The 27,426-nt window shown below is 41.2% G+C and overlaps 3 protein-coding genes across 3 annotated transcripts in view; 2 read left to right on the forward strand and 1 right to left on the reverse strand.

Moving 5' to 3' along the window:
- LOC134220197 (G-patch domain and KOW motifs-containing protein-like) overlaps positions 1–27,426 on the forward strand; it is a 128,333-nt gene that overhangs the window by 83,825 nt on the left and 17,082 nt on the right. The gene's annotated exons all lie outside the window — the stretch shown is intronic.
- Positions 70–26,178, reverse strand: LOC134227093 (uncharacterized). Its single transcript, XM_062708338.1, has 3 exons — positions 25,818–26,178; positions 607–1,484; positions 70–548 (listed from the first exon to the last, which is right to left on the reverse strand). The coding sequence occupies exons 2-3, from the start codon at positions 1,417–1,419 to the stop codon at positions 129–131; spliced, it is 1,233 nt and encodes a 410-aa protein (XP_062564322.1). The 5' UTR covers positions 1,420–1,484; positions 25,818–26,178; the 3' UTR covers positions 70–128.
- Positions 9,010–11,247, forward strand: LOC134220323 (uncharacterized). The gene is made up of 2 exons (XM_062699343.1): positions 9,010–10,398; positions 10,453–11,247. Exons 1-2 carry the CDS (start codon positions 9,211–9,213, stop codon positions 10,867–10,869), a joined length of 1,605 nt encoding a protein of 534 aa, XP_062555327.1. The 5' UTR covers positions 9,010–9,210; the 3' UTR covers positions 10,870–11,247.

The following is a 27,426-nucleotide window of genomic DNA, read 5'->3' on the forward strand; positions in this document are numbered from 1 at the left end:
AGAATTAAGTGCGCGGATTTTGGTGTTACTTCCCCTGCAGGCGGTGATATTTGATGAATCATGTTTAATTCTCCCTTATCAATCCACACATTTTGAACATAATATAATACTGTACTACTATCTACGTACTACAGATAGCCATATCTGACCGCGTCTTTTATGATACCCCTCATTCGGCTGGCGTACCTTAACTGTGCCTCCGGTGATGCTGCAAACCCCTCCGCCAGGTCCCCATTTAAGTCCGGCATCTCCGCCGGATCCGTACATAGAATGGGTACGTCAAAGGTGGCCATGATGATCGTAAACTTGGCAAAATTCTTCAGCTGTTCTTTCAGGGCATCGAAGGGGAACAACGCTAACGGATCACTACCCAATTTATCAAGAAGATCCGTTAACGAACTATGGTACACCTGAAGCATATCATCGAAATGCTTTTCCCGGAAAGAGTCATCCGTGCAGCAGAATAGGAAGTACAGGACATCTAGAGCGGGTGATGCATAGCGCACCAGTTGCCAATCGATCAGGGCCAGCTCGGTCGGCTTACTATCCTGAAAAGTCAATGAGATTTATACAAAAGGGGTTTAAAAACTTAACTTGTATAAATACCTTGTATCCGTATAAGATATTGTTTATCCAACAATCGCCATGGTTCAATACTGCATACGGTTCCGCTTTCGTTCCATCCAAACACGCCTCCAGTGCTTGTATGTGTTCTCCCCTCAATGTCTCCATTTTCATTCTCTCGATTTCTTCCTCCGGCTCTAGTAAAGAAATGGCATTTTCCAGCGCGGCATCAAACATGGCCATCAGCTGTTCACTGCTTTTGAGTGCCGGAAGTAATACATCGGACAGTTGAAAACTCTTCAACAGCTCTGGTTTTTGGTCCTTTAGTGCCAGAGACAACCCATGCAGTCGTCCCAAATTGATCATCACCAGACGCGCATGTTCATAGTCTACCGGTTCGATCTTATTACCCATTCGATAATCTTTGTTGCGTAGGTTTTCCATCAATAGCACCGACTCTTCGCTATCTGCATCGAACAATGTCAAGTAGCACTTCGGTACGTTGAAGAAACCTTCTGATTCTGGCACTCCTCTGTCGCGTTGAAACTCGAACATTGCTGGCAGTATGGTCGAATATAGTAGAATCTCCCGTTCGAACAGAGCTATCGAATTGAACTCCTCCCGGCGGGCTGCATTCTGTGGAGGGATCTTACAGAACAGATCCACTTGGCGGCTGCCTTCGGTGAGGATAACCCGATGGATTTCTCCCACCAACCCATCACAGCTGGAGCCACGCTCGAAGCGTACATCCAATTTATCAGATGTGAATCCAAGTTTGACGGCTGTCCGGGTAGCAGCTTGGCGCACATATTCCGGCAGCTGGACGGATTGAGACTCTGTCATGGAATCGGTCATTGTTACGAAGGGTGCCGGTTGTGTGATTTTTCGATGGTGTATAACAACTGATTTGATTAGCTGGACTGAAATGAGAAATGCATGTAGGCCTATGTTATCTAATCTGCGATGGTTTATCAATCGAACAATTTCGAGGCAACATGTTGTGAAATGCGAGGTTGAAGGAATATGTGATTTTTGCTAGGAACAGTGCCACCTATATGCCGAAATTAAATATAGGAATATGAGTAAAAATGTTACATCGCCGTATAAAATTAAAATTAATCGGCGAACTTCTATGAAATCCAACTGTGAAGAAGTGTTGCACGTGGAATTATTGAATTACTTGATGGAGATGGTCTGGAAATAATTTTAAGCTTTATTGAATTTTACATTTTTTTAACTCTACCTAAAATTTATTCCACCATTCCACGTATAAAAAAAATATTTATATATAGGTTTTCCAGAACTTATTGCGTAGATTTCATAGACATAGTATCGCCACGTCGAGGATGGGAAATGGTCGCATTAGCGAATTATTGCTGATGATGGTTGAAGAAAAGTAAGCCGAAACGCGTAACGTAAAAATGCCTTTTTTTAAATTAATGTATTCTATGTACCCTGCCTTTGTTAACCACTAAAAAAGCTTAAACCTTACAATAAATTAACCAAAAATTAAAAATTACTTTCAGCTTTTTAGTGAAATGCTAGCCTCTGACATAAATAAGACAAGTTAGTACTATCCTATTCAATTCCCACCACTTAATTTCAACTTTACAGCTACAACGACCTCAACAAGTAGGACGACACAATGAAGACGGAAATACGTATCTGCAAAATAATTTCCAAATTTATTAATCGAAAGTTAATACACAAAAAAGTGTTGCATTCTTTTTATTAAGCGTTTTGTATCAAATCTCGTATGCAGAGCCGAAGCGTGGGCCAGCGCCCATGGCGAAACCTTTATTGGCGCTCCACACTTTACCAAAAGAAAAAAAAAATGTCCAGTATTTTTGATTTTGGGCCGTTTTCTTCACCTCCGCTGATGCTTACCCATCCCGGGCATAAGCCATGAACACAATAACAAACCATGATATGGTCTTGATTGATATAAGAGATAAAAGAACAGGCAACAATATCACACATTTTCACCGACATATCTTTTAAATATCAAAATATGCTATGGATTAGAACAAACTAATGGTAGGGGAACGGTTCGGCACTTCATCCCATAGCTCCTATTTACATCCCATCAAAAACAGAGCAATAAAAAGGAATTTGGTTTGTTTCTTATTTTTGTGATTTTTTTAGCAGTGAGCACGCGTGTTAGCAAAAAGAAGCGACACGATTGGTGCCGTATTTCTTTGTTTAGCGATGAGATGAATATATGCACAGTGAGATGGAAATCGAAACAGTTCCCCTACATGATATTGATCCTAGTTGGATCAATAAAATCCAGCAGCAAAGTGGATTGGTCGCTGATCGGAGTAACCATCGGGAGGTTTGATTTTCATACTTGTTTTAAGAAAGTCCATGGATGATAGTTGTCAGAGAAAAAAAAACATCTTTGTTAAAAACTACCAAAATATATCTTTCTTCCACAGACTAAGTAGTGGATTTGTTATTGAAATAATTCTTGCGCTTAGTATGATAAGGCCTGTATTGATCAATTTCTCTCATCGATTTTATTTTCAGTTGATTGTTGCTTCGGATGCAAGATGCAATCATCCTCTATCACACCAAACCATTCAACCTTCGGCAAACTACCGCAATTCGCTACATTGATAAAATGAAAATTGTTCTATTTCTTGATTTTGGCGCCCCCGAAATTCTTGACTTTGGCGCCAACCAGGCCAACCTCACGCTATGACGCTGCTCACATGCAAATCTCTCGGAGAATGTTATATTTGTTACATGGTTAAAATGACTAACATAATTTTGTGACGCGCGGCTAAAAAGCAAGACCATGCTGGGGGTGGCTGTGTTCGATTCCCGGTGCCGGTCTAGACAATTTTGGATTTGAAATTGTCTCGACTTCCCTGGGCATAATGGGCTACAGCTCTTCGATGAACCTACGCCGAATGGAGTATCCTTCTCCACTGGACTCGATCCTGGGCCAATCGCTTCCAGTCGCCCTGAACATTGAGCGCCCTCAGGTCCTCTTCAACTGCAAAAAGCCATCGTGTACGCGGCCTTCCACGAAGCCTGCGGCCTCTTCCGGGTTCTCTACTAAATATTATCTTCGCTTGACGTTCTTCCGGCATACGAACAACGTGACCAGCCCACCGTAGTCTGCCGTGTTGTATAAGCTTAATAATATCCAGCCCCTTATACATCTGGTACAGTTCGTGATTCATGCGGCGCGACAGATACCGTTCTCCTGTTTACCGCCGAGTATTGTCCGCAGCACCTTACGCTCAAACATTCCGAAAGCTCTCCGATCAACCTCCTTTAACGTTCATGTTTCATGACCGTATAAAGCCACCGGAAGAATCAGAGTAGTATACAGCGCAAGTTTTGTTTTCGTTTGCAGACTACGAGACTTAAGCTGGTTACGAAGTCCGTAATAAGCCCGATTTGCACGTCACTAATTGGAACATTACACAATTCTACTACCACTTCAAACTTTTCACCATCCAGCACCATTTCGCTACCACTGCCACTAATGAACCCACGTTGATTGCCAGCGACCATATACTTCGTTTTGCTGGTATTGATCGTGACTCCAATCCTCGTTGCCCCCTCTTAAAAGGCACAAAAGCCTCTTCCACGGCACGGCGATCAATCCCGATAATACCGATATCGTTCGCAAATTTCAGGAGCATATGCGATTTTGTGATAATGGTACCGCTTCTTTGCACACCAGCTCTCCTAATCGCTCCCTCGAGCGCTAGTAGATTCGAGAGTGCATCACCCATCAATCCATTTAAGGTAACAAATGACGTCGATGTTTCATCCGCAACCCTTACACTTGATTTCGATGCGTTCAACGTAATACGAATCAGCCGTATCAGTTTCGCCGGAAAACCATGTTCAAGCATAATTTGCCATAATTCATTCCGTTTCACTGAATCGTACGCCGCCATGAAATCAATAAACAGATGATGTGTCTGTTGTACTCACCGAATTTATCAAGGATTTGTCTCAGGGTAAACATTTGATCCGTCGCTGATCGACACTCATGAAAACCTGCTTGGTATTCGCCGACGAAGGATTCTACAAGCGGTCTCAATCTGTTGAACAGAATACGGGACTTAATTTTGTACGCCGAATCAAGGATGGTTATTTCTCGGTAATTGGCGCACTCCAGTCTGTGCCCTTTCTTGAAGACAGGGCAAATGAGACCGTTCAACCAGCTGGCAGGCATTTCCTCGTCTTCCCATATTTACGATATATTATGGTGCAGAACTTCATAAAGCTGCTCACTGCCATATTTGAGAAGTTCAGCCGGGAGCTGGTCCTTCCCCGCAGCCTTATTGTTTTTCAGCTCTTTAACAGCTTTTTTAGCCTCATCTAGTGTAGGCGACTCCACAGCTTGTCCATCGTCGCTAATATTTATTCTGCTCAACGATGCATCGTCACTTCCACTATTCGAAAATGTCTCGAAGTGTTGCTTCCACCTGGCAGCCACTTCGGTTTTGTCTGTCAGCAAATTCCCTTGTTGGTTGTTACACATGACGAGAGATGGCGCTGTCTTTCTCCGCACGCCATTGACTGTCTTATATAACCTACGCATGTTGTTCTGCTCCTTTTTTTCCTGCGTCTCGCTAATCACTTGTTCTTCATGTTCTTTCTTCTTCCTGCGATGGGTTCGTCTTGAGTGTCAGTGTGATTAAATATAGAAAATTATGGGAAATACTTTTTTTCCTACCTTTCGTCCAACACATCTTATAAAATAATGTCGCTTAATATCTTTGATCTACGAAAGAATGGAGTATTATTTTTTAACTATAATTTTCCATTGAAATAAAATGCATTGGAAAAAATTCTTGTGGGCATTGGGGTTATATTATCTGCTTAAAATACATATTAAAAGAACAGTTTCCTCTTCTTTGACCCCGACATCCGTGAAAATTCCATGTTTTTATGCAATAGGGGAAGTGCACCGGTTTTGGCCAACTTAGTGCCTAATTTGGCCAACCCTGAAAAATACATATTTTTCCAAAATAATCGATCAGTTGAAAGCAGCGTTGAATCGTGAGTGACACATCTCTTGTTGGAACTAATAAAACCCTCGCGAATTGCTTTATTTTTGGAGTTATTCGCAAAATTGGCCAAATTAGGAACATGGCCAAAACCGGTACAGTTCCCCTATACAATTTTTTTTTTCATGCTGCCATTCGCAAATATTGATCTAAATAATATAACTTCATCATTTCCTAGCTCAGTAAAAAAAATATTTTTAGGGGAATTTACTGCCCATGATCGCATATTTGTATCACTCGCAGTTTTGTTCATTGTGTGAAAAACCTGTGAATCATTCAGCTCAATTTACTGCATCTAATCCCACAACAGTAGAATAGGCTTTACTATCTTGCTTATCTGTGGTAAGCTAAAAATGATTGAGTTTGTGGGGAGGATTGACAAACGATTTACTAAATCAACCAAAATGCAAATGTTACAAATGTTACAATTATGGGCAGTTCAGGCAAAAATGCAGAAAAAATCTCCTATCATCTCCTCCCAACTAACATTTTAAGTATTATCTTGAAGACCATAATTTACTCTACAAGAGTGTTATAAAACAGGCATAAAACCAAAATGCTACTAGGGCTATTTATTATCACATTAACACTCAAATAATATGACTATTCTTGTCTAGTTTGGCATCAGCGCTAATCAGAAGTGATTTAAAATATCTTTATAACAAAACAAATAACAAAATAAAACATTTGAAAAAATCGTTTCATTAGATATTGCTCCGCAAACTATTATCAATATCTGGTCAGCATTTTGAGATAATATTTTAAACAATTATCTGTAAATAGTGTTTTTACTGTAAACATGAAAAAATACGTAAAACGTATTTTGAAGCTCATTTTACCCCAAAACCTCTTCAATTTCCGTCTTTTGCCAAGAAAATATTTATGGCGTCCTTCTGTGGATTCACAATAAAGAAGAAATCGCATCCTTAGCACAATATTACAAAGATAAAATGACGAACAGTATAAAAAATCGTGTAATATAGGGCATTAGGGCAAAAAGAGCTCAATAACTACACACAGAAGTGTTTCTCAGCCATGAAATAGCACTTAACGAATTTACAGGAAAATTATTTTTTAAATAAGCCGTTGATCTCCTCTCCCGAGCAAAGCTTGAGAGCAAATGGATAACTTGTTTTGATGTTGTGAAATCGCAGAATACGATTGCTTAAGTTGATATCTTTTTGGTCGTCTGTGACATCAAATCGAACATTTTTTGTATCTTTATTAAGGAGACTTTCAGCCCGAGGCTGGCTCGTCTCCGCAATCGAAAATTAATCCTGCTATCGATGAGAGCAAATCGGAAACTAATTTTGATATTGGTTCCGATAGCAAAATACATACACAGTTTGATGTAAAATCATACAATTTAGAAATCAACAGCAAAATAAGATCAAAATATGTAATCAGTTATGATGATTCATATTTGAAAACAAATTATGATTTCAATTTGATATCAAAATCAAAAGATGTTTTCTATATGCTCTCGTTATATTTCAGACATTTCTCGGGCTGTGATTCAGTAGTGAAGAAAAATATCAATTTTAGTATAAAAAATTACATTCAATGAGCTTTTAGAGTTGTTTGACCCCCTAATTCCCCCGAAATTCATTTTTTTAATAAAAATGCGCAAATATTCATTCTTTTTATAGTATCAGTGTCAACTATCAATAGAAAAATATTATTCCATCATTTCCTAGCTCAAAATCATTGAGTAATATTGTTTCAGAGGGAATTTGAGCAAAAAGGCAAGAAACAAAAGTGTATTTCTCATCACCTTCGATCTAAAACCACATCGACACTCAAATAATATGACTGTTCTTGTCAGTTGCGTTATCGATTCTGTTTTGGAATTGTTTAGCATCGGCGCTATTCAGAAGCGATAAAAAGAATGTTTTTACCCGATAAATCAGAACTTTAATAATTGAGAAAACGATACACTTCATCAGTTATTGTTATGCAAACAATTATAAATATCTGTTCGACATTATAAGACAATAATATAATCAATCTTCTGTTATGTTGTTATATGTTGTATTATTTTTTACAGTAAATATGAAAAAAGTACGTAAAATGCACTTTGATACTTATTTGACCAACTTTTACCAAGAAACTATATATATATGTATTAGGGTGCCTCAAAAAACACTTTTTCAAATTGTTTGATGGGCCACCCTCTTATTCGGTTCTATTTGATGCCCTGATGCTCTGGACAAAATTTCAGCCAAATCGGTCAACGTTTGGGTAGTGCTAAACTCGTTGGACAAATGTATGCAGAAACATCCAAAAACAGCGATTTGCAGTTGGACGGCACAATTTACGATCAAAAACTATGATACTCATTCAGTTCTTGTAAAATAAAATACAGAATGTTATGCTGAAAACCGCGAGAAGATTTGTGTTTATTACGCAAAGTTATTAGCATTTTACTGGAGTGTTGTAGGGGTGAATTTATTTCTTTTCAAAGGTAAAAGAAACGAAATTTGCTCAAACCCCACTGCACAGAAATGCTAATAACTTAGCCGGGCAAACTCAAATCTTCTCGCGGTTTTTTGCATAACGTTCTGTATTAAATTCTCCAAGATCTGAATGAGTATCATAGTTCTTCATCGTAAGTTGTGTAGTCCAGTTGCAATTTACTGTTTTTGGATGTTTCTGCATACATTTTTCCATATAAACTTCCAACGAGTTTAGCACCGCCCAAACGTTGACCGATTTGGCTGAAATTTTGTCCAGAGCATCAGGGCATCAAATAGAACCAAATAAGAGGGCGGCCCATCAAAAAAATTGAACAAAGTTTTTCCCATACTAATTTGAGCCACCCTAATATGTATAGTGCTTACTTGGGTGTAGTGCTTACTTGGGTGTGTATAGTGTAAATTCCCAATGAAGGGAAATGTGCACATTTTTATTACAGTAGCATGAAGGTAAAAAGACGAAAATATGAAAAATCGAAACGAGGTCGATAACTGCTTGAATAAGTGTCCTGCACCAATGAAACAGCACTCACTGAACTTTTTAGAATTTTTTTTATGATTGCTTGCTGCTCTGTGAGTTGTTCGTGAAGAAGGCTATCAATTTTTTCCACCATTAAAATTTGATTTCCCCAATGTGCATTGTTACCCCCGGAGACGGTAGTTCTTGAATAACTTCACTCTGCAAATATTGTACAAATGTAGATATTAAGAACTGAGTGTCTGTGTTGTATTCGGACATGTCTGGCCATAAGCAATCGTTTTCATAAGCATGATCATTAAGCCAAGTTGGATGTTTCACACCCGTGCGTTCTCTCTTCAATATTTATTATCATCTATATACCTGAAACAAATGAGTACAAATTCCGAGCAGAGGACGCTGAAAATATTGTTTTGCAATAAAGTTGCATTTAGCTACTTTTGTCATACCCAAATCGAGTAAAAAAATCAAATTCCTTGAAGCAATGCTTAGTTCGTTCGTCGGCCTCTTCTGTCGTCGAACAGAGCAAAAATCACACCGATAAGATTAGACAATCGCCAAAAATCGCACCCGATTTTATCGTAGATTTAAGAATCGCTCGCAGTCAGTTATCTTTCCACAGTCTAGCGTCGATATCCATACGGTGGCAAACACAATGGCGGACCCAACGCAACCCAAACCCATCTCTGCGATGGTTACCTCTGAGGTGCATCCTCCGGAGTGGGAATCTCCAGATGCTACTAGCGGATCGTTTACGCTGAACCACGAAGCCACCAATACCGAGGATGGTGCCATTTCCGGTCATGGATCGTTTGTGGTAAAAGAAGAAGAACCAGTTATTGTGAATAGATCGTTTGTGCTGAAAGAAGATGTTCCAATCGTGTCCACTGAAGCAGGCGACGGATCTTTTGTGCTGAGGGAAGATGTACCGATTGTGTCAACTAACGGTGGTGATGGATCGTTTGTTCTACGGGAAGATGTTCCGATCGTTTCGACAGATGGAGATGGATCGTTTGTGCTGACTGAAGCAGTTCCCATTATAGACAACGCCCCGATAGAGTTTCCTGCGTTTATTGAAGAAGCAATAGCTAGCATTGCTCCTCAGGAAGGTTTCACTCCGGGCGAGTTTGGCATCACGATCGAGCGGCTCGCCGAATGCGAAGGATTGATTGGTGAGCTCCATAAAGCCTCCATTGTGGAAGGAGAGCGGCAGTTGGACGTTCTCTGTAAGATTCCTCCATTGGACCCATTACGGAGGCAGCAATTCAACTCAATTGCCCTATTCGACAGAGAGGTTAATGTGTATGCTAACCTGATACCGGTTATGCAGGAATTTCAGCGAGAAATGGGAATTACCGAAGAACAGAATAGTGGGTTTTTCAATGTTCCTAGAAGTTACCTAACGCACTTTGACCCTGAAAGCCAGGAGGCTTTAATTTTGTTGGAGGACTTACGTAATAGAGATTTCAGTATGTGGAACAAGTTGGAACCGATTAATTATGAACACGCCAAGTTGTTATTGATTCAATTGGGCCGTTTCCATGCACTTTCATTGGTAATGAAATCACAGCGTCCAGATCTGTTTGAGCCGTTCAAGGTGCCAGATGTAATGGTTCCAACTATGGAAGAAAATGGACAATTAGTTAGTATGTTTACTACTGCCTTAGACGCGGCCATTTCCATACTGGATCCTTCCGAGGAAAAAGCAACTTTCAAGATGGAAGCTCTGCGGAACGATTTCTTTACTACGTTGCAAAACTGTGTAGATCCTGAACGAGCGGAACCATTTGCTGTTCTGAACCACGGCGATTGCTGGGTCAACAATCTTATGTACAGATATCAGGTAAGGTTCCTCAAAATGCACAAACGAAAAAGGATTTAACATTACTTTTCTTAGGACGGAGCTCCGCGCGAGGTCGTTCTTTTGGATTGGCAGTTGGTTCGCTACGGGTCTCCAGTCCTCGACTTACTGTACTTCTTGTTCTGTTGCACGGATGAGTCGTTGCGCGAGCGACATTTCGACGAACTGGTCCGCATCTACTACACCGCCTTGAAGGACCTTGTGGAGATTCTGGGCAGCGATATAATGGACGTGTTCCCCTTGACCGCCTTGCTGCGGCAGTTGAAGAGTTTCGGAAAATTTGCCGTTATTATGGCTGCGCTGGACATTCCGGTTCTGTGCACCGATCCAGCCAACATTCAGAATCACGGTGATGCCGCCGCTGCGTTTTCCGCTTCGCCTGAGGCTCAACGGCGCTACCGTAATCGCATGGGAGGCGTAATTAGGGACGCCATTAAGTACGGATACTTGTAAGAGAAAAAAAAATCGATAATGTATGACACCAACGAGAGTTTTAAGGAGATTTGTTTTATCTCTGCCTCAGTCTAATCCCAATGGAATCATACCATGGGCACGAGCTGTATCCGAATGTTTCGAAATGATTCGCTGTTTTGCTGGTATATTATCGTTATGTCAGACAGACGTTTTTATTTAATTCGCGCCGGTTATCTGAAGTCTATGTTATTTAAGTCCCAAAGCCTGTGCGAATCATGTGGATAAAAAAACAGTTCATAGTGAAGAGAGAATGTGTTAAAAATTTAAAAACAACTGAAAATATACTAAAAAAATACTTTTATAAGATAATTTTGAATAATATCCAAAAGAATAAACATGCCGATTTCTTAAACTAAATTTTAATTTCAGTATTAAATTTCGTCAAGTAATAGTAGATTGGTAGAATGTCCTCTTATGCCCGATCTATAACAAAGAGCACAAACTAGAATGTGTCTATTACAGAAGAATTAACCTTCTTAACATACTGAGATCTTTTTAGTGGAATGTCTTCACTTGTCATAAGACGAGTTTGTACAATCCCAATCCCCCAGTCGAGTCAAGTACGAGACACTGAAGACGGCCTTACTGTTGAGGTCGAAATACGTATCTGTCAAGATACAATTAAGGGGTGGAATTCAATGGGATTGTACAAACTCGTCTTATGACAAGTGATACTGAGATCGCCTGAGGCGTCCTTCGTCGGTGAATACCAGGCAGTTTTTTTTTTTAGAGAGCCGATCAATAACGAATCATATATTCTCAATCCAGTTGAAAACTGAATTTGAAGTTATCTGTACGTTAAACCTAACTTCGGAAGTGGTGGGCTGTTTTCATATCGCGAAGCGCTATTCAGCGCACCACTACCGAAGTTAGGTTTAACGTACGGATTGTGAGAAAAATCCAACTTCGCTAGCCTCCAATTCCGGGTTTGAACTGGATTGAGTATATTTAGCTTGCAGATGATCCTTGATAAATCATGGAAGTACATCTTGCAGATTCATCAATGCACCATATGTGTGTTCATTGAGTTCAAAGCAGCGTACGATTCAGTGAAAAGGAATGAGTTGTGGCAGATAATGTCTGAACTGTTGAATGGCCACAACAGTCTTGGCAATCGAAGAAACACATCGTAGTATGTAATTCTTATTTGTATTAAATTTTCATTTTATTTTAAACTGACAACCTGAACTCAATAAACGTTCGTTACAATTGCTGTCCATTTTTATTAGGTTATGAGCCCAGTCTAGATATTCAAATTGTTAACACATTCAAGATTAATGACGATCGGCTATTGTTATTCGACGGCATGGAAGACAAAGACTTACTGGACTGTCTGGAGAATGACGTAGATGATGAAGAGTACGCTGTGCAGCTCGCGACTGACTGTGTAAAAGAAGGCGAGGAAGAAGAAGCTGCTCGCTGATCGTATGGCAAGAGACCGGAAGTATAAGAATCTATTGATCCATCGCATAGCCGAAGACCAGTTAGACGTGTTACTTGAAGGAGAAAAGAACTGCGAAGGATTTCTGGCAAATGCCTTTGAACATGTTCTGGAAAGCTGTACCTCAAAAAACAATTTCAAGAGATGCGATTGCAAAAAGTTGGTGACATCAAGGTATTTCTGCTTAAATTCGAAGGTTTTACGTGAGCTGAAAGCGGCCAGTGTTAAAACAGAAGCAGAAGACGTGATGTGTCAGTTGCTGTTATCGCTGCTCAAGTCGTATGATGCACTGCTACTTATGGCATTGAAAACAATTCAGACTGATCAATTGACCCTGGAATTAGACCTGTGCGCCGCCGCGCCACGCCGCCGCCGCCGGTGGTTTTACTCACGCCGCCGCCGCCGGCGATTTTGGGTCGGCGCGCCGCTGATCATAATTTTGCCACGCTGATGACTAATCGCAATAAAAAATTAAATTAACTTGAGTCGAGTCAAGTACGAAACACTGAAGATGGCCTAACAGTTGAGATCGAAATACGTATCGCTAAAGCAATACAACGTGGTGCAATTAATTGGAATAGTACTAAACTCGTTAAGATTTCCTTCGAAATTTCTTCCAGGGATTCCTTCGGAAAATATTCCAGAAATTGAGGCTTCGGAAATGAATCAAGAAATTTCGTTGGAAATTCCTCTACATATTCCTTCCAAAAGTTTCATTTAAAAACCTTAGAAAATTACTTCAGGAATTCTTCGGAAATTTCTTTATATTTTTCTTTGGAAATTCCTTACGAAATTTCTTACGATTCCTTCAGAATTTCCATTACCGATTTCTTCAGAAAAACTTTTACAAATTTTATTCGGATTTCTTTAAAGAATACATACGAAAATGAGTGCAGGAATTCCTACGAAAATTCCGTTGAGAATTCCTTCGGAGAATCCTTAAAGAAGTTTATTTAGCAATTCCTCCAGAAATTCCTTAAGATTTTCTCCAAAATTGCTTACAAAACTCTTCATTTTTTAAAAGCATAACCGTTTGAAAATTCCTTGAGAACTCTTTGGAATTCCTCCTTTTGAAATTTATTTGGAAATTATTCCATGAATTCATTAAATAAATGCTTCAAGATATTGAATAAGAAATTCCTTCGAAATTTCCTTAAGGATTTTTCTTAGAATTACTTCCAGCAATCCCTTAAAAACATTCTCCGGGAATTCTTCCAGAACTTCCTGCAGGAATTCCTTCGAAAATGCCTTCATGAGTTCTTTCCAAAAATCCTTTAGTAATTCACTCTGATTTTTTTCGCAATTCTTGCTGAAAGTCTTTTAGGGTTTATTATTACAAAAAATATAACAATGAATTAATTTTTAGATTATTTAATGAAGAAGGAGTTCTCAAAGTGTATTTTTGGAGGAGTTTTTGAAGAAAATCATGGAGGGTTTTGTACAGGAATTTCCAAATTAACTTTTGAAGGTATTAACAAAAAAATAGCCTGAAAGGTTTTCGTAAATAATTCCTGAAAGAACTGCTAAAAGAATTTTTGAAGGTATTTCTGAAAGACTTCCCAAAAAAAATCCTAGAAGAATTTCAAGAGGGATCCATAAACAAATTACTGAAGGAATTTTAGAAGGAATTTCCAGAGGAATTCTCAATGGCATTAACAAAAAAATTCTAATAGTGCCTACTGGCATTTCTGGAGTAATTTCTAGGTTTCCCAGGAATTCCTTTTGGACTTTTTTCCAGTAATTCATTCGCAATTTCCTCCACAAACTTCCTTAAAGATTCGTCTGGTGATTCCTCGAAATTGTTTTAAGGAGTTCTACAAAAACTCCGGAAAAGAATTCCAGAAAGTCTTTCAGAAATTCTTTCGGTATTTCCCCCAGAAATTAGTTCAAAATTTTCTTCACGTATTCCTTCAGAAATTTGTATACGAATACCTTGGGAAATTCGTTAAGGTATTCTTCAAAAAGTAATTTCAGAAATTCTTCTGAAAACTCTTTTGGAATTCGTTGCAAAGTTCTTGGGCGAATTTCTAGCAAATTCCTTAAGAATTCCTGAACAAGTTTCTGAAAGAATATCTGAATTGTCAAAGCCTCTTCTGAAGGAACTTCCGACAATCTTGAATTTGTTCACATTCCGTCAAGAGTCCGTTCAGAAATCCCTCTAGGGATTTCTTCGGAAAATCCGAAAATTTTTTTAGGAAATGAATCTAGAAATTAAATAAATGTTAAAATTTCTCAAGCTATTCCTCCAAAAATTAAAAAAGGTTTTCTAAGAACTATCTCAAATCTTCCGGAATCGTTTAAGAACTTCCAACAGGATTTTTTTTAGGAAATTCCTTTGGTAAAACTTCTGGAATTCCTAAGCAATCCTTCACAAATTTCTTTTGAAATATCAACAGAAAATACTCTAGAAGATCCTTCGAAAATCCGTTTGAGAATTCCATAAAAAATTAACTAAAAACTTCCGACAATCTTGAATTTGTTCACATTCCGTCAAGAGTCCGTTCAGAAATCCCTCTAGGGATTTCTTCGGAAAATCCGAAAATTTTTTTAGGAAATGAATCTAGAAATTAAATAAATGTTAAAATTTCTCAAGCTATTCCTCCAAAAATTAAAAAAGGTTTTCTAAGAACTATCTCAAATCTTCCGGAATCGTTTAAGAACTTCCAACAGGATTTTTTTTTAGGAAATTCCTTTGGTAAAACTTCTGGAATTCCTAAGCAATCCTTCACAAATTTCTTTTGAAATATCAACAGAAAATACTCTAGAAGATCCTTCGAAAATCCGTTTGAGAATTCCATAAAAAATTAACTAAAAATTCCTTCTGAAATTCATTTACGAAAAGGCTTTGAAAATTTGTTTATAAATTTCTTACGGATTTTTTTAGAAATAACTTAGGAAATTTCTCAGAAAATCAGGTTCCTTAGCAAGATTCTAGGTTTTTTTCCCTTAAATTCCCATAATAATTCTTGCAGAACAACCTTAAGCAATTGCTTGGAAAATTCTCAGGTAATCTTCAGAAAATTCCTTCCATTTCCCTCAGGAATTCCTTAACTTTCGATTTTTTTCGGGAATCTCTTCAGACAATCATTCAAAAGTCCTTTAAAAAAATCGGAAATTTCTTTGAAAATTCCTTAGAAAGTTGCATTTGGGATGCATTAGGAAATTCCATTAGGATTTTTTTTTTGAAAATATCTGTCTTCCGGAAATTCTTTCTAAAAGTTTACCGGAAATGCTATCACAAACCATTTCGGGCATTACATCAGGAATTCTCTCAGAACGTCCTTTAGGAATCCTTTCGAAAATTCTTCATTTAGGTAATTCCTTCGGAAATTCTTTTACGAATACCATCGGAAACTATTTCGTTCTTTAATAAATTTCCTAATGAATTCCAGCAGGAATATTGTATGATTTTACTGAAGGATTTCCCAAAGAGAACATGAATGGATTTTCGGAAGAATACCTATATGAGTTTCCGCGGAAATTCTCATAGGATTTTACCAAGACGAGCTCGGTGGTCTAGTGGCTATCGCTTCTGTCTTATAAGCAGGAGATCGTGGGTTCAATTCCAGGCTCGTCCCTTTTCCTACTTTGTATTTCTATCTTCTATCTTCTATCTATCTTTTTTTTTCTGTATTTCACGTTCTACCAATACTATTCCTACAACGACTCCAAAACGACTCCACACTAACAATTCCAAAACCTTCTGCGCCACCAGGGTTCTCTGCATCTTTCTTAAGTAGGTGTCAAACTAAACGATGGTTTTTGGGGCCCTCCTTGGCCTAGCGGTAAGACTCTCGGCTATAAAGCAAGAAGCTCGCAGTTAATAACTGTGGAAGCGTTAAATGAACACTAAGCAGCGAGGCGGCAATATCCCAGAAGGGGATGTAATACCAATAAGAAGAAGAAAAAGAAGTCCAACTAATAATGCTTACCCTTCCCCAGCGTTCGCAAGGACGTGGCTAGAACAGATCTTACCTGTTGAAGGGTGCCTTGCTTCCATCCAAGAGATAGTGATTAGTCTCTTATACAAGACTATGTTTGTACCACCTACGAGTTTGTGCGAATTGCTCAATTCTCAAGGAATGAAATTTCCCAAGTAATTAGGAGTTCCAAGAATAATCCCCCCCCCCCTTCAGAAACTCTTTCAGGAATTGCCAATAACTTTTTTGGCATATTTAACCAAATTTTTAAATACCAAAAAATACCAAATAATTTCAAAAATCCGCGATAAAATTGATTTTTTCAGCCATTGATTTTTTTATCCACGCCGGTTTACGCCGCCGATGAAAACCAACGGCGCGCCGCCGTGACGCCGCCGCCGCCGGGGCAAAAGTGACCACCACTCCGCCGCCGCCGATTATATGACCGGCGCACAGGTCTACCTGGAATATGTAAAGAAGGGATTATTGGACGAACAGGCGAAGAGAACTAACAAGAGTCTGAGAAGAAGCGTGAGTTCAAATGCTTTGGTTGTGGTCGTTACGGGCATAAGAAAATGGATTGCCAGATGTGAAGTCGAACGAAGTGGAGCAACCTGGTGCAGAAATCCCAATCGGAAGCAGAAAAGAAGCACGAACGTGACAAGCGAAAATGAAGTTGCGTTTGTTGTTGCACAATGTTGATCTCTTGTCGTCTGCTGCAATCAAAGGCGAAATTAAATGGTTCCTCGATTCCGGCGCAACAGACCACATGCTGAGAGACAAATCGTTATTCAAAGAGCTTTGGGGCGGGGTGTAAAAATGCTAGTAGAAAGCAAATGGCAACTTGCAGTGGTGAAATACGTACTGTATGTACCAGAACTGCAATGCAACTTGTTCTCAGTTCGTCGTCTGGAGGACAATGGGATGATTGTTAGAATTGCTGAAGGTGAAGTAACCATAGTAAGGGAAGGTCATGTCGTATGTTCTGGACACCGAATGGGTCAACTATACGCGCTGGACATGTATCGTCGTGATGACACTGAAGAAAAATATACCAGTGCAAGTGCAATGGCATCAAAAAATGATGAGTTTGAGTTGTGGCATCGAAGATATCGATATGGACACCTTGAAGAAGCAAACATGAGAAATCTATGGAAACAACATCAAAGATTCAAGATTGGCCAGATCGCTGCGTGTGTGGAATATGTCAAGCTGCAAAACAAACGAGAACGCATTGCGCACCTCGACTCGGAACAATAAAACCTTGCGAACTGTCACACGAAACAACTGTCGAAAGGAGAAGCGTAATAAGGCCCCAGTTTTCGACAGTACGGAGAGAAGACGTTCGTCTCGACCACTGGAGTTGATTCATTCCGATGTAACTGGACCATTTACTCCGGTAGCCTGGGATAGGAAGCGCTACTATGTCACCTTCATTGACGATTTTAGCCATTTCACGGTAGTATACCGGTTGGAGTCGAAAGATCAACTCCAGGAGTAGTTTGAAGAATTGCACGCACGAGTGATGTCGTTTTTTGGCATAAAAGTGGCAAGACTTAGGTGCGACAATGGTGGGGAATACACTAGTAAGATGTTCCAGAAGTTTTGTCGTACAGAAGCAATCTGCATGGAAGCGATGCGACGGTATCATATTGTCCACAGGCAGAACGAATGAACAGAACTCTTTTGAATAAGGCTCGGTCACTGCTATTAGATTCCGAATAGCGCGTTCAATGTGGGGTGAAGCGGTTCTAACAGCAGCATACTTGCTAGATGAGCGGTTAATGAAAATTAAAAGATATATAAAGAACGACCCTAAAAACTAGCAAGATATGTGGCGCTCCATGAAGTTGAAATTTTCATTATTCCGTAAAAAAATCCAATTCAATATAAATTTATGCATCAAGCTTCCAACAGGACTTCTTTTTTGTCTATTGGAGGCTTCCGAACCTTTTGAAGGGAAGCTTCCGAGCATCTTGGAAGGATGCTTCAGAGATTCTTGAAAGCCTCTTCCAGAGTTCCAGAGCCTCTTGATAATACGCTTCCTATCCTCTTGAACGGTGGCTTCCGAGCACCTAAAAAGGAGGATTCAGAGCCTCTTGAAAGCGGCTTCCGAGACACTTATAAGTACGCTCCCATTGCTCTTGGAAGGTTAATTTCACACGTCTTGAAAGGAAGCTTGCGAGCCTCTTGAAAGGAAGCTTACGAGTTTTTTGAAGGGAGGCTTACGAGGTTCTTGGGCAGCAGGGACTATGTCGAAGGGCTTGACGATCCCTCCCCAGGCCATCTGCGAGTTGTGAGGCTTGCCTAGGATGTGGTGGGGTTTGACAGTGGACCCTGTTAAACCTCTATAAAAAGCTGCATGTATCCGCAAGTAGGCCCCACCAAAGCGACCGTGTGCCGCTCAAAGCGCACAAGCCCAAGTCCTGGTGTTAGGTGGGACGCTAAACAGCCCTGACACGACGGCCCTCCGACGAGACAGGAGGTTTGCGCTGGCCCAATAAGCCGCCTAGAAAACCAATCATTACGAACAATATAAGAGATAATGCGACTCGATATAATCGGCAAAGACCTAGGCGACGAATACAGGATCACGATTGGAATCTTGGAACATGGAATTGCAAGTCGCTAGGTTTCGCAGGTTGCGACAGGATGATCTACGATGAATTACATCCCCGCAACTTCGACGTCGTGGCGCTGCAGGAGATCTGCTGGACAGGACAGAAAGTGTGGAAAAGCGGGCATCGAGCGGCTACCTTCTACCAAAGCTGTGGCACCACCAACGAGCTGGGAACCGGCTTCATAGTGCTGGGTAAGATGCGCCAACGCGTGATTGGGTGGCAGCCAATCAACGCAAGGATGTGCAAGCTGAGGATTAAAGGCCGTTTCTTCAACTATAGCATCATCAACGTACATTGTCCACACTATGGACGACTTCACGACGAGAAAGAAGCGTTCTATGCACAACTGGAGCAGACATACGATGAACGGCCACTCCGGGACGTCAAAATAGTCATCGGCGACGTGAACGCACAGGTAGGAAGGAGGAAATGTATAGACCGGTCATCGGACCGGATAGTCTGCACACCGTATCGAATGACAACGGCCAACGATGCATAAACTTTGCAGCCTCCCGCGGAATGGTAGTCCGAAGCACTTTCCTCCCCTGCAAAAATATCCACAAGGCCACATGGAGATCACCTAACCAAGAAACGGAAAACCAAATCGACCACGTTCTTATCGACGGTAAATTCTTCTCCGACATCACGAACGTCCGCACTTACCGCAGTGCGAATATTGAATCCGACCACTACCTCGTTGCAGTATGCCTGCGCTCAAAACTCTCGACGGTGTACAACACGCGTCGAAGTCGGACGCCGCGGCTTAACATTGGGCGGCTACAAGATGGTAGACTAGCCCAAGAATACGCGCAGCAGCTGGAAGTGGCACTTCCAACGGAAGAGCAGCTAGGCGCAGCGTCTCTTGAAGATGGCTGGAGAGATATTCGATCCGCCATTGGTAGCACCGCAACCGCTGCACTTGGCACGGTGCCCCCGGATCAGAGAAACGACTGGTATGACGGCGAATGTGAGCAGTTAGTGGAAGAGAAGAATGCAGCATGGGCGAGATTGCTGCAACACCGCACGAGGGCGAACGAAGCACGATATAAACAGGCGCGGAACAGACAAAACTCGATTTTCCAGAGGAAAAAGCGCCAGCAGGAAGATCGAGATCGTGAAGAAACGGAGCAACTGTACCGCGCTAATAACACACGAAAGTTCTATGAGAAGTTAAACCGTTCACGTAAGGGCCACGTGCCACAGCCTGATATGTGTAAGGACATAAACGGGAACCTTCTTACGAACGAGCGTGAGGTGATCCAAAGGTGGTGGCAGCACTACGAAGAACACCTGAATGGCGATGTGGCAGACGAAGATGGCGGTATGGTGATGGACCTGGGAGAACGCGCGCAGGACATAATTCTACCGGCTCCGGATCTCCAGGAAATCCAGGAGGAGATTGGCCGGCTGAAGAACAACAAAGCCCCTGGGGTTGACCAACTACCAGGAGAGCTTTTTAAACACGGTGGTGAGGCACTGGCTAGAGCGCTGCACTGGGTCATTACCAAGATTTGGGAGGAGGAAGTTCTGCCGCAGGAGTGGATGGAAGGTGTCGTGTGTCCCATCTACAAAAAGGGCGATAAGCTGGATTGTAGCAACTACCGCGCAATCACATTGCTGAACGCCGCCTACAAGGTACTCTCCCAAATTTTATGCCGTCGACTAGCACCAACTGCAAGGGAGTTCGTGGGGCAGTACCAGGCGGGTTTTATGGGCGAACGCTCCACCACGGACCAGGTGTTCGCCATTCGCCAAGTACTGCAGAAATGCCGCGAATACAACGTGCCCACACATCATCTATTCATCGACTTCAAAGCCGCATATGATACAATCGATCGGGACCAGCTATGGCAGCTAATGCACGAACACGGTTTTCCGGATAAACTGACACGGTTGATCAACGACGATGGATCGGGTGATGTGCGTAGTTCGAGTTTCAGGGGCATTCTCGAGTCCCTTTGAAACCCGCAGAGGGTTACGGCAAGGTGATGGTCTTTCGTGTTTGCTATTCAACATCGCTTTGGAAGGGGTAATACGAAGAGCAGGGATTAACACGAGTGGTACAATTTTCAATAAGTCCGTCCAGCTATTTGGTTTCGCCGACGACATAGATATTATGGCACGTAACTTTGAGAAGATGGAGGAAGCCTACATCAGACTGAAGAGGGAAGCTAAGCGGATCGGACTAGTCATCAACACGTCGAAGACGAAGTACATGATAGGAAGAGGTTCAAGAGAAGACAATGTGAGCCACCCACCGCGAGTTTGCATCGGTGGTGACGAAATCGAGGTGGTAGAAGAATTTGTGTACTTGGGCTCACTGGTGACTGCCGAAAATGACACCAGCAGAGAAATTCGGAGACGCATAGTGGCTGGAAATCGTACGTACTTTGGACTCTGCAAGACGCTCCGATCGAATAGAGTTCGCCGCCGTACCAAACTGACAATCTACAAAACGCTAATTAGACCGGTAGTCCTCTACGGGCACGAGACCTGGACGATGCTCGTGGAGGACCAACGCGCACTTGGAGTTTTCGAAAGGAAAGTGCTGCGTACCATCTATGGTGGGGTGCAGATGGCGGACGGTACGTGGAGGAGGCGAATGAACCACGAATTGCATCAGCTGTTGGGAGAACCATCCATCGTTCACACCGCGAAAATCGAACGACTGCGATGGGCCGGGCACGTAGCCAGAATGTCGGATAGTAACCCGGTGAAAATGGTTCTCGACAACGATCCGACGGGCACAAGAAGGCGAGGTGCGCAGCGGGCAAGGTGGATCGATCAGGTGGAAGATGACTTGCGGACCCTCCGTAGACTGCGTGGTTGGCGACGTGTAGCCATGGACCGAGCCGAATGGAGAAGACTCTTATATACCGCACAGGCCACTTCGGCCTTAGTCTGATTAAATAATAATAATTACGAGGTTCTTGAAAGGAGTTTTCCGAATCTCTTGAAAGGCGACTTTCGAGCAACCTAAAAGGAATCTTTTGAGTGTTTTGAAAGTATGCTTTCAAGGCTCTTGAAAAACAAATCCGGGCTTCTTCAAGAACGGCGGCATTCGAGCGCTTGAAAGGAGGCTTCATAGCTTCTTGATAGAAGGCTTTCGTTCCTCTTGAAGAAAGGCTAACGAGCATCTTAAAGGGAGGCTTCAGAGCCTCTTGAAAGTGGCTTTCGAGCCACTCAAAAGGAAGCTTCTGAGCATCTTGAAAGTACGCTTCCAAGCCTCTTGGAAGAAGAATTTCTCTTCCTTTCTTAAAGGGAAGCTTACGAGCCTCTTGAAGGGATTCTTTCGAGACTCTCGAAGGAAGGCATCCGAGCCTCTCGAAGTGAGGCGTCCGAACATCTCGAAGAGAGCCTCTTAAAAAGCAGTTCACGAACCATTTAAAAAAAAGACTACTGAGTTGCTTAAAAACAGGCTTCTGAGCTTCTTAAAAGTATGCTTCCGAGTCTCTTGAAGAGAGGCTTGGAGTATTTTGTAGGGAGGCTTCAGACCCCAAAATACGAATTTTCAACTCTAACGTGAAAGTTGTGCTGTTATACGCTAGCGGAACCGACAGCAACAGACATTCGGGATCGGAAGTGCGACTGGGTCGGCCACACACTACTTAGAAGCGAAAACGAAATCTGTAAACAAGCATTGGACTGGAACCCAGCGGGGCATCGCAGACCCAGAGGCTCATGGCGGCAATGCCTCAATAAAGACATAAAAGAAGTCGACCAAAATCTAACCTGGCAACAGGTTAAAGCGATAGCTGGACATCGCTTAGGATGGAGATCTTTCAGTTCGGCCGTTTGCACCACCGGAGGTGTATAAGAATCTTGAAAGTACGCTTCCAAGTCCCTTTAAAAAAAACTTCCAGCATCTTGAGAGAAGCTTCCGAGCGTCTTGAAAAGAGGTTTCCGACCCTCTAGAAAGGAGCCTTCCAAGCCTCTTGAAAGTAGGCTACCGCGCATTTTCAAAAGAATCTTCCGAGCCACTTGAAAAGAGGCTTCCGAGTCACTTGAAGAGAAGCTTCCGAGCCTCTTAAAAGGCGCCTTTTTAGCCACTCAAAAGGAGACTTCTGAGCTTTTTGAAGGGAGGCTTAAGGGCTTCTTGAAAGGAGGCTTCTGAAACTCTTGCAATGAAATTTCCGAGAAGCGTAGAATGATGCTTCTAATTCGCTGGACTCAAATCTGAAGTTTACGAAACGAACAGATGAACTCGTGACAGAGAAGCCATTCAAATAGTTTATTGGATGTCTGACTTATCTAACTTTAACATCGAGGCTAGACATTAATGCTGCTGTGAACTACTTCAGTAGATTCCAAGCTGCTCCAACGGATGTTCATTGGAGTCACTTGAAACGTGTACTTCAACGCGTACGTGGAACTGTTGACTATGGGCTGGGAATGTGCTTCAAGTTTTTGGTGCAACAGTGTCGTGGACAACGCGGAAGCAGTCTACTGTGGCGCTTTCATTTACCGAAGCGGAATACATTTCACTCAGTCAAGCAATCTGCGAAGTAATTCGGTTGACGAACTTGCTAATTGAGTTAATTGAATTCGCCGGTGGAGCTATTTGAGGATAACCAATCGTGCATAAAAATAGCTGAAGAACCCCGAGATCACAAGCGAATGAAACACGTTGGTATTCGGTATAATTTAATCCGTGAGAAAATTTTGGAGGGCCTCTTCAAGATTAATTAAATTCGAACTGAAGATCAAGTTGTCGATATCTTTACAAAGGACTGTATCGAGGACCTTTTGAAACACTGAGGCTTAAGTTAGGTTAATTCGTTTAAGTGGGAGTGTTAAATGGCAACAAGTCTTGGTCAGGTTTGTAAAATGTCATCTGCATGTCATTTGACTAATTTGTTTATAACTTTCTTCGGAAGCCAAATTTACTTCAAAATTTTAGATGCACGCATAACGCTTCAGTAGTGCTATATTTTTGTCCAAAGGTACATTATTCTAAATATAACATCTGAGGCTAGAGAGTGAAATCTCTCCAAAATGTCACGCGTCATTTGACATAATGTCATTTGAATGACATTTTGCCTCCAACGCTCCAGCTATAAGTTCGCCATACTTGATAGTTGATAGCTAACTACTGAAAAAAGTTCTGGGAAAATTATGAAAAAGAATGCAAATGACATTTTACAACACTGGTCTTGGCAACCGAAGAAACACATCGTAGTATGTAATGCTTGGTCGTATAAAAAAATCACTTGCCGTTCGCGATGTTTTTTCGTGTCGACGTATATTTTAGGTATACATCTTATCTTACATGCAAATTTAAACCTCAAGTGAAAACCATAATAATGATAAGATTGAAATTTAAAATCAAGTTTCACTTGATTTTACTATTATTTTTATTTAAAATTTCGTTGAACAGCTCGTCATTTAAGGGGACGGCGTACATTTGAACAAGGATGTTAACGATCATTCAGTAATTTGGGTTCGATCATTTAGTAGTTTGTCAATAAAACATTCCAGAAGCTGAATTTCGAATGTTATGGTGGACTTCTAAAGGTTTTTCTACAACTTTGCCCAATGGTTCGTTATTAGAATTCAACTAATAACGGAGTTAGAGCGCTAGTTGCAGTAACTCAAACTAAATGATTGGAATTTTGTTATCATTTAGTCTAAGTTACTGAAACTATAGCTATAACTCCATTACTAGTGGAATTCAAACAACGAACCATTAGGCAGAGTTGTAGAAAAACCTTCGCACTAGAAGTCCACCATACAACATATTTTTAAAATTCAGCTTCTGGAATGTGTCATTGACAAACTACTAAATGATCGAACGCAAATTACTGAATGATCGTTAACATCCTTGCATTTGAAAACGGTGAAGTAATTGAATTTCCTCCCTCATAAAAGTTGTTTGGATCGCATCATCGACCAAGGTCAATCCAGATTCGCACAAATATTTACTACGTCCCACTCACAAAATCCTTCCTGTAGCATCTGTGGAGATGCAGAGGTGATCTAGGTCTCTAGTGACAGCGGATGTCACCCCAACATTCTTTCCTTTCCCAGATGACCATAAAGGCGCCGTTATTGATTTCACAAAGTTTTGAATTCTCGGTCTATGTTCATTGAGGATGAAAATCTAATCCTACGCCCCAACTTTTGGTTCCCTGTGCAACTTTGATTATTCTGATCAATCAATGAGTAGCAACTACGGATTGTACAGTCATTAAGCTCAAACTCAAGAAAAAAATGTTTATGTACCACAATTTATTTCGTTTATTGCTATGCAGATTTCTCCAGGCGTTCTTCAATGAATTTATACGGGCATGTAAAAAAAATACCATACAAATTTTTTGCAAAGTTGCTCCAATTCGCATAGTTTGTAAAGAAATCATAAAACTTTTTTTACACGGATTTTCGAATTTTGAACTGAAAACTTATTATACACGTGTAAAAAAAGAGTCGGGTGTACTTGCCACGCAATATAACATTCTGATGCAATGGCGGTGAAAGAAAAGCCGGAAACCGAAAATTTCCTAGACCGTACCGGGAATTGAACCCAGTCACCTTCAGCATGATCTTGCCTTGTAAACCTTAACGTTATTCAAAAATCAAAATTTCTTATTACACCACTTTATATGCTTCCAACCTTCAGTTGAACAATAAATACAGGTCTTGGATTGAGCTTACGACCTTCACCGTATGATATGGCTCATCTTGTATGTATGTTCCAATTGTACTTTGGATTACGACAAATGTTTTCGTCTTCGGTCTTATTCTCGTTAAAAGAGCCCACCAATTCAGAACGTCGACTCTGTGGCTTCCAAGCCTATGATGGGAATTTAAGGTCAAACGGAAATACTTTGCGTAGCCCTACAATTGATGAAAAACAAAAACACTGGTTCTCATTATGCAAAATCGTAACAATAAACAGTTGCACGCTAAGTGACGATAGCTAAAAGCTTTCGTTCAGAATATACTTACATACGCCTGATGAGGCTAACTACACGCGGGGAATGGGTTTTCCGCTGGAACTAGTTTAAGTGCGTTGGTGTTTCGCTCCTGTTATATAAACCGTATGAGCGCTCCAGTGGAAAGACCATCGAAAATACTGTCGGACCGGTCTCACACGTTTCTGGACTGGGCCAAATAGTTGCGAAAGTACCCACAGATAAAGAATATGATTATGGGTGCGGTCAAATCGGTGGTGATGCTTCTTACAGCTCACAGCCAGCTGTCCACCTAAATAATAACAAACACCGTGCGCACTATCACTTGTGTAGACACCGTGCCAATCAACGTTCTATGCCGTACTGAAATCGCTGACTGATTGGCCATCGCGGCCGGAATAATAGGTTACAGTCGTGCTTGTACGGTTAGTTTTGCGCGCTCTGTACCGCTTGGGTAGGGATGTTCGAAAGCTTATGTACTGGGCTCATCATTTTGGTGTGGTAAGAGACAGACATAATATTTCCATTGGAATCATAGAAGATGTTATCGTAAAAAAAATCATGGCTCGTGATTGAATAAATATTCAATTGATCTATATTCGAAATGGTCATCCCGATTGACATCTTCATTGGTAAAATTATTGTCAACCTCCACCCGTTTGGCCTTTATGCTAGCTACGATCTAATTTGTACGGAAGCGAGAGTATGGAACACTTTATTAGAGTAAAGCAGAATAAATCCATCATGGTAGATCGCACCGGAATGGTTGTGCAGTGTATTGTCTCGTTGAAGCAGACACTTTTTACCTTGTAAGATATAGAAGGGTAGGGAAAGGGCGGGGGTGGTTTGCAATATGCCCTAGCTAAGCAAAGACTGCTTCAATGTAACTGTAACGATTTTTACGGGTATTTAGTTAAACAATATAACTATATAGTTGATGCCATCTTAAAATTGTAGAAAATCTCAATCATACATTTCCAAAAAGTGGTGACATTTTGATGCCGGGAAATTCGTAAGGCAAAACACCTTTCAGCTGGCAACTATTAGGCAATAAAGCACCACGCGTCGGCGAATCAGAATTCTGGTATGGAAAGTGCGTGGAGACGCGTAGTACATTGTAGGTTAGTCCCACTAGGGCCTCGTCAAAATGTTAGATATTTCGTCATAATTTGTTATTTTGACACTTTTTCGCCTAATCTACATAATTTTAACGTCTGTCTAGTGTTCTTATTAACATCTCAAACACGGTGTATATTAGGAAATGCCCAAAAGGCGTTTAGGATACGCGACAGAATTTTGTACGCCGAGTTCAGAAGGGTGATCCCTCTGTAATTGGTGGTTCCACAGCTTGACCGTCGCCGACTATGTCCATCCTGCTTCTTAATACACCTTCATTTTCACCGTTCAACAAATCTTCGAGGTGCTCCTTCCACCTGGCTGCCACCATAGTCTTGTCTGTCAGCAAATTCCCCTCTCGGTCATTGCACATGGCGGGCACTGGCGCAGTCATATGACGCGCGCCATTGACAGTTGCGTAAAATCTCCGCATATCGTTTCTATCAATGTTCTCCTGCGGTTCAGCTAGTGGATTCGTTTCTCTTCTGCCCTTGCTACATTGTACCGCTCTCTGTTGGAACGGGTAC

This window comes from Armigeres subalbatus, chromosome 3 (genome assembly GCF_024139115.2).
Source record: "Armigeres subalbatus isolate Guangzhou_Male chromosome 3, GZ_Asu_2, whole genome shotgun sequence".
Lineage (NCBI taxonomy): Eukaryota > Metazoa > Arthropoda > Insecta > Diptera > Culicidae > Armigeres > Armigeres subalbatus.